This window comes from Salvelinus fontinalis, chromosome 40 (genome assembly GCF_029448725.1).
Source record: "Salvelinus fontinalis isolate EN_2023a chromosome 40, ASM2944872v1, whole genome shotgun sequence".
NCBI classification, from domain to species: Eukaryota; Metazoa; Chordata; class Actinopteri; order Salmoniformes; family Salmonidae; genus Salvelinus; species Salvelinus fontinalis.
Genome location: NC_074704.1, coordinates 8,648,814 through 8,663,803, shown reverse-complemented (window position 1 = coordinate 8,663,803; position 14,990 = coordinate 8,648,814). Strand labels below are relative to the sequence as shown.

At 47.3% G+C, this 14,990-nt stretch overlaps 1 protein-coding gene across 1 annotated transcript in view; it reads right to left on the bottom strand.

Moving 5' to 3' along the window:
* cep89 (centrosomal protein 89) overlaps window positions 1-14,990 on the bottom strand; it is a 177,747-nt gene that overhangs the window by 103,505 nt on the left and 59,252 nt on the right. The window contains exon 11 of the mRNA XM_055906458.1: window positions 5,675-5,725. Within this exon, the coding sequence (XP_055762433.1) occupies window positions 5,675-5,725 (51 nt within the window). The remainder of the gene's footprint in view (window positions 1-5,674; window positions 5,726-14,990) is intronic.

Below are 14,990 nucleotides of genomic sequence, written 5' to 3'. Positions count from 1 at the left end.
TTCTAGGACACTCTCACAACCAGCCCTGGTTTCCAGGACAGATTCAGCCTCATCACACCCTGGTTTCCAGGACAGATTCAGCCTCATCACACCATGGTTTCCAGGACAGATTCAGCCTCATCACACCCTGGTTTCCAGGACAGATTCAGCCTCATCACACCCTGGTTTCCAGGACAGATCCAGCCTCATCACACCCTGGTTTCCAGGACAGATCCAGCCTCATCACACCCTGGTTTCCAGGACAGATTCAGCCTCATCACACCCAGCGCTGGTTTCTAGGACAGATTCAGCCTCATCACACCCAGCGCTGGTTTCCAGGACACACATTCAGCCTCATCACACCCAGCGCCGGTTTCTAGGACAGATTCAGCCTCATCACACCCAGCGCGGTTTCCAGGACACAGATTCAGCCTCATCACACCCTGGTTTCCAGGACAGATCCAGCCTCATCACACCCTGGTTTCCAGGACAGATTCAGCCTCATCACACCCAGCGCTGGTTTCCAGGACAGATTCAGCCTCATCACACCCAGCGCTGGTTTCCAGGACAGATTCAGCCTCATCACACCCAGCGCTGGTTTCCAGGACAGATTCAGCCTCATCACACCCAGCGCGGTTTCCAGGACAGATTCAGCCTCATCACACCCAGCGCTGCTTTCTAGGACAGATTCAGCCTCATCACACCCTGCGCTAGTTTCTAGGACAGATTCAGCCTCATCACACCCAGCGCGGTTTCCAGGACACAGATTCAGCCTCATCACACCCAGCGCTAGTTTCTAGGACAGATTCAGCCTCATCGCACCCAGCGCTGGTTTCCAGGACAGATTCAGCCTCATCACACCCAGCGCGGTTTCCAGGACACAGATTCAGCCTCATCACACCCTGGTTTCCAGGACACAGATTCAGCCTCATCACACCCAGCGCTAGTTTCTAGGACAGATTCAGCCTCATCACACCCTGGTTTCCAGGACAGATTCAGCCTCGTCACACCCAGCGCTGGTTTCCAGGACAGATTCAGCCTCATCACACCCAGCGCTGGTTTCCAGGACACAGATTCAGCCTCATCACACCCAGCGCTAGTTTCCAGGACACAGATTCAGCCTCATCACACCCTGGTTTCCAGGACAGATTCAGCCTCATCACACCCTGGTTTCCAGGACAGATTCAGCCTCATCACACCCTGGTTTCCAGGACAGATCCAGCCTCATCACACCCTGGTTTCCAGGACAGATCCAGCCTCATCACACCCTGGTTTCCAGGACAGATCCAGCCTCATCACACCCTGGTTTCCAGGACAGATTCAGCCTCATCACACCCTGGTTTCCAGGACAGATTGAGCCTCATCACACCCTGGTTTCCAGGACAGATTCAGCCTCATCACACCCAGCGCTGGTTTCTAGGACACTCACAACCAGCGCTGGTTTCCAGGACAGATTCAGCCTCATCACACCCTGGTTCCCAGGACAGATCCAGCCTCATCACACCCAGCGCTGGTTTCCAGGACAGATTCAGCCTCATCACACCCTGGTTCCCAGGACAGATCCAGCCTCATCACACCCTGGTTTCCAGGACAGATTCAGCCTCATCACACCCTGGTTTCCAGGACAGATTGAGCCTCATCACACCCTGGTTTCCAGGACAGATTCAGCCTCATCACACCCAGCGCTGGTTTCTAGGACACTCTCACAACCAGCGCTGGTTTCCAGGACAGATTCAGCCTCATCACACCCTGGTTCCCAGGACAGATCCAGCCTCATCACACCCAGCGTTGGTTTCCAGGACAGATTCAGCCTCATCACACCCTGGTTTCCAGGACAGATTCAGCCTCATCACACCCAGCGCTGGTTTCCAGGACAGATTCAGCCTCATCACACCCTGGTTTCCAGGACAGATCCAGCCTCATCACACCCTGGTTTCCAGGACAGATTCAGCCTCATCACACCCAGCGCTGGTTTCCAGGACAGATTCAGCCTCATCACACCCAGCGCTGGTTTCCAGGACAGATTCAGCCTCATCACACCCAGCGCTGGTTTCCAGGACAGATTCAGCCTCATCACACCCAGCGCTGGTTTCCAGGACAGATTCAGCCTCATCACACCCTGGTTTCCAGGACAGATCCAGCCTCATCACACCCTGGTTTCCAGGACAGATTCAGCCTCATCACACCCAGCGCTGGTTTCCAGGACAGATTCAGCCTCATCACACCCAGCGCTGGTTTCCAGGACAGATTCAGCCTCATCACACCCAGCGCTGGTTTCCAGGACAGATTCAGCCTCATCACACCCAGCGCTGGTTTCCAGGACAGATTCAGCCTCATCACACCCAGCGCGGTTTCCAGGACAGATTCAGCCTCATCACACCCAGCGCTGCTTTCTAGGACAGATTCAGCCTCATCACACCCTGCGCTAGTTTCTAGGACAGATTCAGCCTCATCACACCCAGCGCGGTTTGCAGGAAACAGATTCAGCCTCATCACACCCAGCGCTAGTTTCTAGGACAGATTCAGCCTCATTGCACCCAGCGCTGGTTTCCAGGACAGATTCAGCCTCATCACACCCAGCGCGGTTTCCAGGACACAGATTCAGCCTCATCACACCCTGGTTTCCAGGACACAGATTCAGCCTCATCACACCCAGCGCTAGTTTCTAGGACAGATTCAGCCTCATCACACCCTGGTTTCCAGGACAGATTCAGCCTCGTCACACCAAGCGCTGGTTTCCAGGACAGATTCAGCCTCATCACACCCAGCGCTGGTTTCCAGGACACAGATTCAGCCTCATCACACCCAGCGCTAGTTTCCAGGACACAGATTCAGCCTCATCACACCCTGGTTTCCAGGACAGATTCAGCCTCATCACACCCTGGTTTCCAGGACAGATTCAGCCTCATCACACCCTGGTTTCCAGGACAGATCCAGCCTCATCACACCCTGGTTTCCAGGACAGATCCAGCCTCATCACACCCTGGTTTCCAGGACAGATCAAGCCTCATCACACCCTGGTTTCCAGGACAGATTCAGCCTCATCACACCCTGGTTTCCAGGACAGATTGAGCCTCATCACACCCTGGTTTCCAGGACAGATTCAGCCTCATCACACCCAGCGCTGGTTTCTAGGACACTCACAACCAGCGCTGGTTTCCAGGACAGATTCAGCCTCATCACACCCTGGTTCCCAGGACAGATCCAGCCTCATCACACCCAGCGCTGGTTTCCAGGACAGATTCAGCCTCATCACACCCTGGTTTCCAGGACAGATTGAGCCTCATCACACCCTGGTTTCCAGGACAGATTCAGCCTCATCACACCCAGCGCTGGTTTCTAGGACACTCTCACAACCAGCGCTGGTTTCCAGGACAGATTCAGCCTCATCACACCCTGGTTCCCAGGACAGATCCAGCCTCATCACACCCAGCGTTGGTTTCCAGGACAGATTCAGCCTCATCACACCCTGGTTTCCAGGACAGATTCAGCCTCATCACACCCAGCGCTGGTTTCCAGGACAGATTCAGCCTCATCACACCCTGGTTTCCAGGACAGATCCAGCCTCATCACACCCTGGTTTCCAGGACAGATTCAGCCTCATCACACCCAGCGCTGGTTTCCAGGACAGATTCAGCCTCATCACACCCAGCGCTGGTTTCCAGGACAGATTCAGCCTCATCACACCCAGCGCTGGTTTCCAGGACAGATTCAGCCTCATCACACCCAGCGCGGTTTCCAGGACAGATTCAGCCTCATCACACCCAGCGCTGCTTTCTAGGACAGATTCAGCCTCATCACACCCTGCGCTAGTTTCTAGGACAGATTCAGCCTCATCACACCCAGCGCGGTTTCCAGGACACAGATTCAGCCTCATCACACCCAGCGCTAGTTTCTTGGACAGATTCAGCCTCATCGCACCCAGCGCTGGTTTCTAGGACAGATTCAGCCTCATCACACCCAGCGCGGTTTCCAGGACAGATTCAGCCTCATCGTGGACTGACAAGCAAACTCAATGGAGAATCTCAATCTGTGTCCGGGAACCACTGAGGAACACTAAAGATCGCTAAGGAACGCTAAAGATCGCTAAGGAACGCTAAAGATCGCTAAGGGCTCAGACATACTAATAGTATTTTCTGGCCGATAGTAATTAGCACCTTTGAACGTAATTAGCACCTTTGAACGTAATTAGCGAACCAATTGCGCACCGATTTTACATGTAGAATCGCGTGAAACATGTTAGCAGTCGGATGTCTACAGTGAGCGGTCCCTAAAAACAAAACGCTCTGAATTGATCGGCAGACGAACGCTAGATTTACATTCGGTGCGAAAAGTGCGAGACTTAAAGTCCGGTTCAGAAAAGATGAGACAACGCGACGGTCTGAAGGAGTTTTAGAACCAAGTTTGTTCGATCTGAACGGTCCGTTTTTTTTAAAACGTCTCGTGTCGACGGCTGGAGTTTCCGAGATTCAACAGGTCACACATACCTTTAGCTAAAAAAGTCTTGAGACGAGACGGATCCATTTAGCCAATCAGAAGCCAGTGAGCTAACGTTCTGCACACAGCCGAGCAGCTAGCTAGCTAACCAAACAGAGATCTACCTACCTTTTTCTGAGGCACATAGCTAGCCTAGCTTGCTGATATTCATCTGACAAGTCATAAAGTTCACACTGTTACTGGTGCACGTATTTCATGATACTTGTTTGTTGCAGCAACTTTCTACAACAAAGTAGCAAACTTTGTTTCATCACGTCGACGTAGAGGCACCATTATCGTGGAAATGGTCTCGTCTCCTTGATCTGAATGCCCCGTCTTTAGTCCGCTGTCGTACAACACAATATTCTAAAACTAGCTAATTTTATCTAATCTCGTCTCATGTCGTCGGTTGTCTCTGAACTGGGCTTTAAGGATAGCAATCGGTTCGCAAATTACGTTCAGAGGTGTTAAGTATTTTCGGCCAGCTAACGCTAGTGGGGTGTCTGAGCTCTAAGGATCATCAGGGATCGCTAAGGATCGCCAGGGATAGCTAAGGATCGCCAGGGATCGCTAAGGGTCGCCAGGGATAGCTAAGGGTCGCCAGGGATAGCTAAGGGTCGCCAGGGATAGCTAAGGGTCGCCAGGGATAGCTAAGGGTCGCCAGGGATAGCTAAGGGTCGCCAGGGATAGCTAGGGATCGCCAGGGATAGCTAGGGATCGCCAGGGATAGCTAGGGATCGCCGGGGATAGCTAAGGGTCGCCGGGGATAGCTAAGGGTCGCAAGGGATAGCTAAGGGTCGCCAGGGATACTAAAGGGTCGCCAGGGAAAGCTAAGGGTCGCCAGGGATAGCTAGGGATCGCCAGGGATAGCTAAGGGTCGCCAGGGATAGCTAGGGATCGCCAGGGATAGCTAGGGATCGCCAGGGATAGCTAGGGATCGCCAGGGATAGCTAGGGATCGCCAGGGATAGCCAGGGATCGCTAGGGATCGCCAGGGATAGCTAGGGATCGCCAGGGATAGCTAGGGATCGCCAGGGATAGCTAGGGATCGCCAGGGATAGCTAGGGATCGCCAGGGATAGCTAGGGATCGCCAGGGATAGCCAGGTATCGCTAGGGATCGCCAGGGATAGCGAAAGGATAGGGCTCATAATTCACTGGTATACATAGCAATGCCAATGTTTCTAGAGGAGGAATCCATGAGAATGTCTGAGTGACTGACCAGCCAGGGTGGAGCAGATCCTTTAAGTGGAAGGCCATGGGTCCTGGAGCTCTGAAAGACATAGAGGGAAAACATTATTATTAGATTACCAGAACACTACTTTAGACCAGAGCACTACTTTAGACCAAAGCCGTATGACAGGGAGCACTACTTCAGACAAGAGCACTACTTTAGACCAGAGCACTACTTTAGACCAGAGCCGTATGACCAGAGCACTACTTTAGACCAGAGCACTACTTCAGACCAGAGCACTACTTTAGACCAGAGCACTACTTTAGACCAGAGCCGTATGACCAGAGCACTACTTTAGACCAGAGCACTACTTCAGACCAGAGCACTACTTTAGACCAGAGCACTACTTCAGACCAGAGCACTACTTAATAGACCAGAGCACTACTTTATAGACCAGAGCACTACTTTATAGACCAGAGCACTACTTTATAGACCAGAGCACTACTTTATAGACCAGAGCACTACTTCAGACCAGAGCACTACTTTAGACCAGAGCACCACTTCAGACCAGAGCAATACTTTAGACCAGAGCACTACTTCAGACCAGAACCTTATTGCCAGAGCACTACTTCAGACCAGAACCTTATTGCCAGAGCACTACTTCAGACCAGAGCACTACTTTAGACCAGAGCAATGCTTTAGACCAGAGCCATATGACTAGAGCACTACTTCAGACCAGAGCAATACTTTAGACCAGAGCACTACTTCAGACCAGAGCACTACTTTAGACCAGAGCAATACTTCAGACCAGAGCACTACTTTGTAGACCAGAGCACTACTTTGTAGACCAGAGCACTACTTTGTAGACCAGAGCACTACTTTGTAGACCAGAGCACTACTTTGTAGACCAGAGCACTACTTTGTAGACCAGAGCACTACTTTATAGACCAGAGCACTACTTTATAGACCAGAGCAATTCTTTAAGCCAGAGCACCACTTCAGACCAGATCAATACTTTAGACCAGAGCACTGCTTCAGACCAGAGCACTACTTTAGACCAGAGCACTACTTCAGACCAGAGCACTACTTTAGACCAGAGCCATATGACCAGAGCACTACTTTAGACCAGAGCACTACTTTAGACCAGAGCCGTATTAACCAGAGCACTACTTTAGACCAGAGTCATATGACCAGAGCACTACTTTAGAGCAGAGCACTACTTTAGACCAGAGCACTACTTTAGACCAGAGCACTACTTTATACCAGAGCACTACTTTATACCAGAGCACTACTTCAGACCAGAGCACTACTTCAGACCAGAGCACTACTTTAGACCAGAACCGTATTAACCAGAGCACTACTTTAGACCAGAGCCATATGACCAGAGCACTACTTTAGAGCAGAGCACTACTTTAGACCAGAGCACTACTTTAGACCAGAGCACTACTTTATACCAGAGCACTACTTCAGACCAGAGCACTACTTTAGACCAGAGCACTACTTTAGACCAGAGCACTACTTTAGACCAGAGCACTACTTTAGACCAGAGCACTACTTTAGACCAGAGCACTACTTCAGACCAGAGCACTACTTCAGACCAGAGCACTACTTCAGACCAGAGCACTACTTCAGACCAGAGCACTACTTCAGACCAGAGCACTACTTCAGAGCAGAGCACTACTTCAGAGCAGAGCACTACTTCAGAGCAGAGCACTACTTTAGACCAGAGCACTACTTTAGACCAGAGCACTACTTTATACCAGAGCACTACTTTATACCAGAGCACTACTTTAGACCAGAGCACTACTTTAGACCAGAGCACTACTTTATACCAGAGCACTACTTTAGACCAGAGCACTACTTCAGACCAGAGCACTACTTTAGACCAGAGCCATATGACCAGAGCACTACTTCAGACCAGAGCACTACTTCAGACCAGAGCACTACTTCAGACCAGAGCCATATGACCAGAGCACTACTTTAGACCAGAGCACTACTTTAAACCAGAGCACTACTTTAAACCAGAGCACTACTTTAAACCAGAGCACTACTTTAAACCAGAGCACTACTTCAGACCAGAGCACTACTTCAGACCAGAGCACTACTTCAGACCAGAGCACTACTTCAGACCAGAGCACTACTTCAGACCAGAGCACTACTTCAGACCAGAGCACTACTTCAGACCAGAGCACTACTTTAGACCAGAGCACTACTTTAGACCAGAGCACTACTTTAGACCAGAGCACTACTTTAGACCAGAGCACTACTTCAGACCAGAGCACTACTTCAGACCAGAGCACTACTTTATAGACCAGAGCACTACTTTATAGACCAGAGCACTACTTTATAGACCAGAGCACTACTTTATAGACCAGAGCACTACTTCACACCAGAGCACTACTTCACACCAGAGCACTACTTCACACCAGAGCACTACTTTAGACCAGAGCACTACTTTAGACCAGAGCACTACTTTAGACCAGAGCACTACTTTAGACCAGAGCACTACTTCAGACCAGAGCACTACTTTAGACCAGAGCCATATGACCAGAGCACTACTTCAGACCAGAGCACTACTTTAGACCAGAGCACTACTTTAGACCAGAGCACTACTTCAGACCAGAGCCTTATGGTTGTGGAGGATTGGGGAGGGTATAGAATGCACCTGAGCTCAAATTGCTTGGTAAAGCCCCGCCTTATCTCAGCTCGCTGGTCCCCATAGCAACACCCACCTGTAGCACGCGCTCCAGCAGGTATATCTCACTAGTCACCCCCAAAACCAATTCTTCCTTTGGCCGCCACTCCTTCCAGATCTCTGCTGCCAATGACTGGAACGAACTGCAAAAATCTCTGAAACGGGAAACACTTATCTCCCTCACTAGCATTAAGCACCAGCTGTCAGAGCAGCTCACAGATCACTGCACCTGTACACAGCCCATCTGTAAATAGGCCATCAAACAACCTCATCCCCATACTGTATTTATTTATTTATCTTGCTCCTTTGCACCCCAGTATCTCTACTTGCACATTCATCTTCTGCACATCTACCATTCCAGTGTTTAATTGCTATATTGTATTTACCTCGCCACCATGGCCTATTTATTGCCTTACCTCCCTTATCTCCCCTCATTTGCACTCACTGTATATATACTTTTTTCTACTGTGTTATTGACTGTATGTTTGTTTACTCCATGTGTAACTCTGTGTTGTTGTTTGTGTCAAACTGCTTTGCTTTATTCTTGGCCAGGTCGCAGTTGTAAATGAGAACTTCTTCTCAACTAGCCTACCTGGTTAAATAAAGGTTGAAATAAATAAAAATGAGAGTCTGATACAAATAGGTATAGATACCTCTTCTTTGCCCAGGGGTCTGAAGCGTGTCTGGTAGTTATAGTTATAGTTATAGTTAGGGTAGGTATAGTTACCTCTTCTTTGCCCAGGGGTCTGAAGCGTGTCTGGTAGTTATAGTTATAGTTATAGTTAGGGTAGGTATAGTTACCTCTTCTTTTCCCAGGGGTCTGAAGCGTGTCTGGTAGTTATAGTTATAGTTAGGGTAGGTATAGTTACCTCTTCTTTGCCCAGGGGTCTGAAGCGTGTCTGGTAGTTATAGTTATAGTTAGGGTAGGTATAGATACCTCTTCTTTGCCCAGGGGTCTGAAGCGTGTCTGGTAGTTATAGTTATAGTTATAGTTAGGGTAGGTATAGTTACCTCTTCTTTGCCCAGGGGTCTGAAGCGTGTCTGGTAGTTATAGTTATAGTTAGGGTAGGTATAGATACCTCTTCTTTGCCCAGGGGTCTGAAGCGTGTCTGGTAGTTATAGTTATAGTTATAGTTAGGGTAGGTATAGATACCTCTTCTTTGCCCAGGGGTCTGAAGCGTGTCTGGTAGTTATAGTTATAGTTATAGTTAGGGTAGGTATAGTTACCTCTTCTTTGCCCAGGGGTCTGAAGCGTGTCTGGTAGTTATAGTTATAGTTAGGGTAGGTATAGATACCTCTTCTTTGCCCAGGGGTCTGAAGCGTGTCTGGTAGTTATAGTTATAGTTATAGTTAGGGTAGGTATAGTTACCTCTTCTTTGCCCAGGGGTCTGAAGCGTGTCTGGTAGTTATAGTTATAGTTATAGTTAGGGTAGGTATAGTTACCTCTTCTTTGCCCAGGGGTCTGAAGCGTGTCTGGTAGTTATAGTTATAGTTATAGTTAGGGTAGGTATAGTTACCTCTTCTTTGCCCAGGGGTCTGAAGCGTGTCTGGTAGTTATAGTTATAGTTATAGTTAGGGTAGGTATAGTTACCTCTTCTTTGCCCAGGGGTCTGAAGCGTGTCTGGTAGTTATAGTTATAGTTAGGGTAGGTATAGATACCTCTTCTTTGCCCAGGGGTCTGAAGCGTGTCTGGTAGTTATAGTTATAGTTATAGTTAGGGTAGGTATAGTTACCTCTTCTTTGCCCAGGGGTCTGAAGCGTGTCTGGTAGTTATAGTTATAGTTATAGTTAGGGTAGGTATAGTTACCTCTTCTTTGCCCAGGGGTCTGAAGCGTGTCTGGTAGTTATAGTTATAGTTAGGGTAGGTATAGATACCTCTTCTTTGCCCAGGGGTCTGAAGCGTGTCTGGTAGTTATAGTTATAGTTATAGTTAGGGTAGGTATAGTTACCTCTTCTTTGCCCAGGGGTCTGAAGCGTGTCTGGTAGTTATAGTTATAGTTATAGTTAGGGTAGGTATAGTTACCTCTTCTTTGCCCAGGGGTCTGAAGCGTGTCTGGTAGTTATAGTTATAGTTAGGGTAGGTATAGATACCTCTTCTTTGCCCAGGGGTCTGAAGCGTGTCTGGTAGTTATAGTTATAGTTATAGTTAGGGTAGGTATAGTTACCTCTTCTTTGCCCAGGGGTCTGAAGCGTGTCTGGTAGTTATAGTTATAGTTATAGTTAGGGTAGGTATAGTTACCTCTTCTTTGCCCAGGGGTCTGAAGCGTGTCTGGTAGTTATAGTTATAGTTATAGTTAGGGTAGGTATAGATACCTCTTCTTTGCCCAGGGGTCTGAAGCGTGTCTGGTAGTTATAGTTATAGTTATAGTTAGGGTAGGTATAGATACCTCTTCTTTGCCCAGGGGTCTGAAGCGTGTCTGGTAGTTATAGTTATAGTTAGGGTAGGTATAGATACCTCTTCTTTGCCCAGGGGTCTGAAGCGTGTCTGGTAGTTATAGTTATAGTTATAGTTAGGGTAGGTATAGATACCTCTTCTTTGCCCAGGGGTCTGAAGCGTGTCTGGTAGTTATAGTATAGTAGTTAGGGTAGGTATAGATACCTCTTCTTTGCCCAGGGGTCTGAAGCGTGTCTGGTAGTTATAGTTATAGTTAGGGTAGGTATAGTTACCTCTTCTTTGCCCAGGGGTCTGAAGCGTGTCTGGTAGTTATAGTTATAGTTAGGGTAGGTATAGATACCTCTTCTTTGCCCAGGGGTCTGAAGCGTGTCTGGTAGTTATAGTTATAGTTATAGTTAGGGTAGGTATAGTTACCTCTTCTTTGCCCAGGGGTCTGAAGCGTGTCTGGTAGTTATAGTTATAGTTAGGGTAGGTATAGTTACCTCTTCTTTGCCCAGGGGTCTGAAGCGTGTCTGGTAGTTATAGTTATAGTTATAGTTAGGGTAGGTATAGATACCTCTTCTTTGCCCAGGGGTCTGAAGCGTGTCTGGTAGTTATAGTTATAGTTATAGTTAGGGTAGGTATAGATACCTCTTCTTTGCCCAGGGGTCTGAAGCGTGTCTGGTAGTTATAGTTATAGTTATAGTTAGGGTAGGTATAGTTACCTCTTCTTTGCCCAGGGGTCTGAAGCGTGTCTGGTAGTTATAGTTATAGTTATAGTTAGGGTAGGTATAGATACCTCTTCTTTGCCCAGGGGTCTGAAGCGTGTCTGGTAGTTATAGTTATAGTTATAGTTAGGGTAGGTATAGTTACCTCTTCTTTGCCCAGGGGTCTGAAGCGTGTCTGGTAGTTATAGTTATAGTTATAGTTAGGGTAGGTATAGTTACCTCTTCTTTGCCCAGGGGTCTGAAGCGTGTCTGGTAGTTATAGTTATAGTTATAGTTAGGGTAGGTATAGATACCTCTTCTTTGCCCAGGGGTCTGAAGCGTGTCTGGTAGTTATAGTTATAGTTAGGGTAGGTATAGTTACCTCTTCTTTGCCCAGGGGTCTGAAGCGTGTCTGGTAGTTATAGTTATAGTTATAGTTAGGGTAGGTATAGTTACCTCTTCTTTGCCCAGGGGTCTGAAGCGTGTCTGGTAGTTATAGTTATAGTTATAGTTAGGGTAGGTATAGTTACCTCTTCTTTGCCCAGGGGTCTGAAGCGTGTCTGGTAGTTATAGTTATAGTTAGGGTAGGTATAGTTACCTCTTCTTTGCCCAGGGGTCTGAAGCGTGTCTGGTAGTTATAGTTATAGTTATAGTTAGGGTAGGTATAGATACCTCTTCTTTGCCCAGGGGTCTGAAGCGTGTCTGGTAGTTATAGTTATAGTTAGGGTAGGTATAGTTACCTCTTCTTTGCCCAGGGGTCTGAAGCGTGTCTGGTAGTTATAGTTATAGTTATAGTTAGGGTAGGTATAGTTACCTCTTCTTTGCCCAGGGGTCTGAAGCGTGTCTGGTAGTTATAGTTATAGTTATAGTTAGGGTAGGTATAGATACCTCTTCTTTGCCCAGGGGTCTGAAGCGTGTCTGGTAGTTATAGTTATAGTTATAGTTAGGGTAGGTATAGATACCTCTTCTTTGCCCAGGGGTCTGAAGCGTGTCTGGTAGTTATAGTTATAGTTAGGGTAGGTATAGTTACCTCTTCTTTGCCCAGGGGTCTGAAGCGTGTCTGGTAGTTATAGTTATAGTTAGGGTAGGTATAGATACCTCTTCTTTGCCCAGGGGTCTGAAGCGTGTCTGGTAGTTATAGTTATAGTTAGGGTAGGTATAGTTACCTCTTCTTTGACCAGGGGTCTGAAGCGTGTCTGGTAGTTATAGTTATAGTTATAGTTAGGGTAGGTATAGTTACCTCTTCTTTGCCCAGGGGTCTGAAGCGTGTCTGGTAGTTATAGTTATAGTTAGGGTAGGTATAGATACCTCTTCTTTGCCCAGGGGTCTGAAGCGTGTCTGGTAGTTATAGTTATAGTTAGGGTAGGTATAGATACCTCTTCTTTGCCCAGGGGTCTGAAGCGTGTCTGGTAGTTATAGTTATAGTTATAGTTAGGGTAGGTATAGATACCTCTTCTTTGCCCAGGGGTCTGAAGCGTGTCTGGTAGTTATAGTTATAGTTATAGTTAGGGTAGGTATAGATACCTCTTCTTTGCCCAGGGGTCTGAAGCGTGTCTGGTAGTTATAGTTATAGTTAGGGTAGGTATAGATACCTCTTCTTTGCCCAGGGGTCTGAAGCGTGTCTGGTAGTTATAGTTATAGTTATAGTTAGGGTAGGTATAGTTACCTCTTCTTTGCCCAGGGGTCTGAAGCGTGTCTGGTAGTTATAGTTATAGTTAGGGTAGGTATAGATACCTCTTCTTTGCCCAGGGGTCTGAAGCGTGTCTGGTAGTTATAGTTATAGTTATAGTTAGGGTAGGTATAGTTACCTCTTCTTTGCCCAGGGGTCTGAAGCGTGTCTGGTAGTTATAGTTATAGTTAGGGTAGGTATAGTTACCTCTTCTTTGCCCAGGGGTCTGAAGCGTGTCTGGTAGTTATAGTTATAGTTATAGTTAGGGTAGGTATAGTTACCTCTTCTTTGCCCAGGGGTCTGAAGCGTGTCTGGTAGTTATAGTTATAGTTAGGGTAGGTATAGTTACCTCTTCTTTGCCCAGGGGTCTGAAGCGTGTCTGGTAGTTATAGTTATAGTTATAGTTAGGGTAGGTATAGATACCTCTTCTTTGCCCAGGGGTCTGAAGCGTGTCTGGTAGTTATAGTTATAGTTAGGGTAGGTATAGATACCTCTTCTTTGCCCAGGGGTCTGAAGCGTGTCTGGGTAGTTATAGTTATAGTTAGGGTAGGTATAGTTACCTCTTCTTTGCCCAGGGGTCTGAAGCGTGTCTGGTAGTTATAGTTATAGTTATAGTTAGGGTAGGTATAGATACCTCTTCTTTGCCCAGGGGTCTGAAGCGTGTCTGGTAGTTATAGTTATAGTTATAGTTAGGGTAGGTATAGATACCTCTTCTTTGCCCAGGGGTCTGAAGCGTGTCTGGTAGTTATAGTTATAGTTATAGTTAGGGTAGGTATAGATACCTCTTCTTTGCCCAGGGGTCTGAAGCGTGTCTGGTAGTTATAGTTATAGTTAGGGTAGGTATAGTTACCTCTTCTTTGCCCAGGGGTCTGAAGCGTGTCTGGTAGTTATAGTTATAGTTATAGTTAGGGTAGGTATAGATACCTCTTCTTTGCCCAGGGGTCTGAAGCGTGTCTGGTAGTTATAGTTATAGTTATAGTTAGGGTAGGTATAGTTACCTCTTCTTTGCCCAGGGGTCTGAAGCGTGTCTGGTAGTTATAGTTATAGTTAGGGTAGGTATAGTTACCTCTTCTTTGCCCAGGGGTCTGAAGCGTGTCTGGTAGTTATAGTTATAGTTATAGTTAGGGTAGGTATAGTTACCTCTTCTTTGCCCAGGGGTCTGAAGCGTGTCTGGTAGTTATAGTTATAGTTATAGTTAGGGTAGGTATAGTTACCTCTTCTTTGCCCAGGGGTCTGAAGCGTGTCTGGTAGTTATAGTTATAGTTATAGTTAGGGTAGGTATAGTTACCTCTTCTTTGCCCAGGGGTCTGAAGCGTGTCTGGTAGTTATAGTTATAGTTATAGTTAGGGTAGGTATAGATACCTCTTCTTTGCCCAGGGGTCTGAAGCGTGTCTGGTAGTTATAGTTATAGTTAGGGTAGGTATAGTTACCTCTTCTTTGCCCAGGGGTCTGAAGCGTGTCTGGTAGTTATAGTTATAGTTAGGGTAGGTATAGATACCTCTTCTTTGCCCAGGGGTCTGAAGCGTGTCTGGTAGTTATAGTTATAGTTATAGTTAGGGTAGGTATAGTTACCTCTTCTTTGCCCAGGGGTCTGAAGCGTGTCTGGTAGTTATAGTTATAGTTATAGTTAGGGTAGGTATAGTTACCTCTTCTTTGCCCAGGGGTCTGAAGCGTGTCTGGTAGTTATAGTTATAGTTATAGTTAGGGTAGGTATAGATACCTCTTCTTTGCCCAGGGGTCTGAAGCGTGTCTGGTAGTTATAGTTATAGTTAGGGTAGGTATAGATACCTCTTCTTTGCCCAGGGGTCTGAAGCGTGTCTGGTAGTTATAGTTATAGTTAGGGTAGGTATAGTTACCTCTTCTTTGCCCAGGGGTCTGAAGCGTGTCTGGTAGTTATAGTTATAGTTATAGTTAGGGTA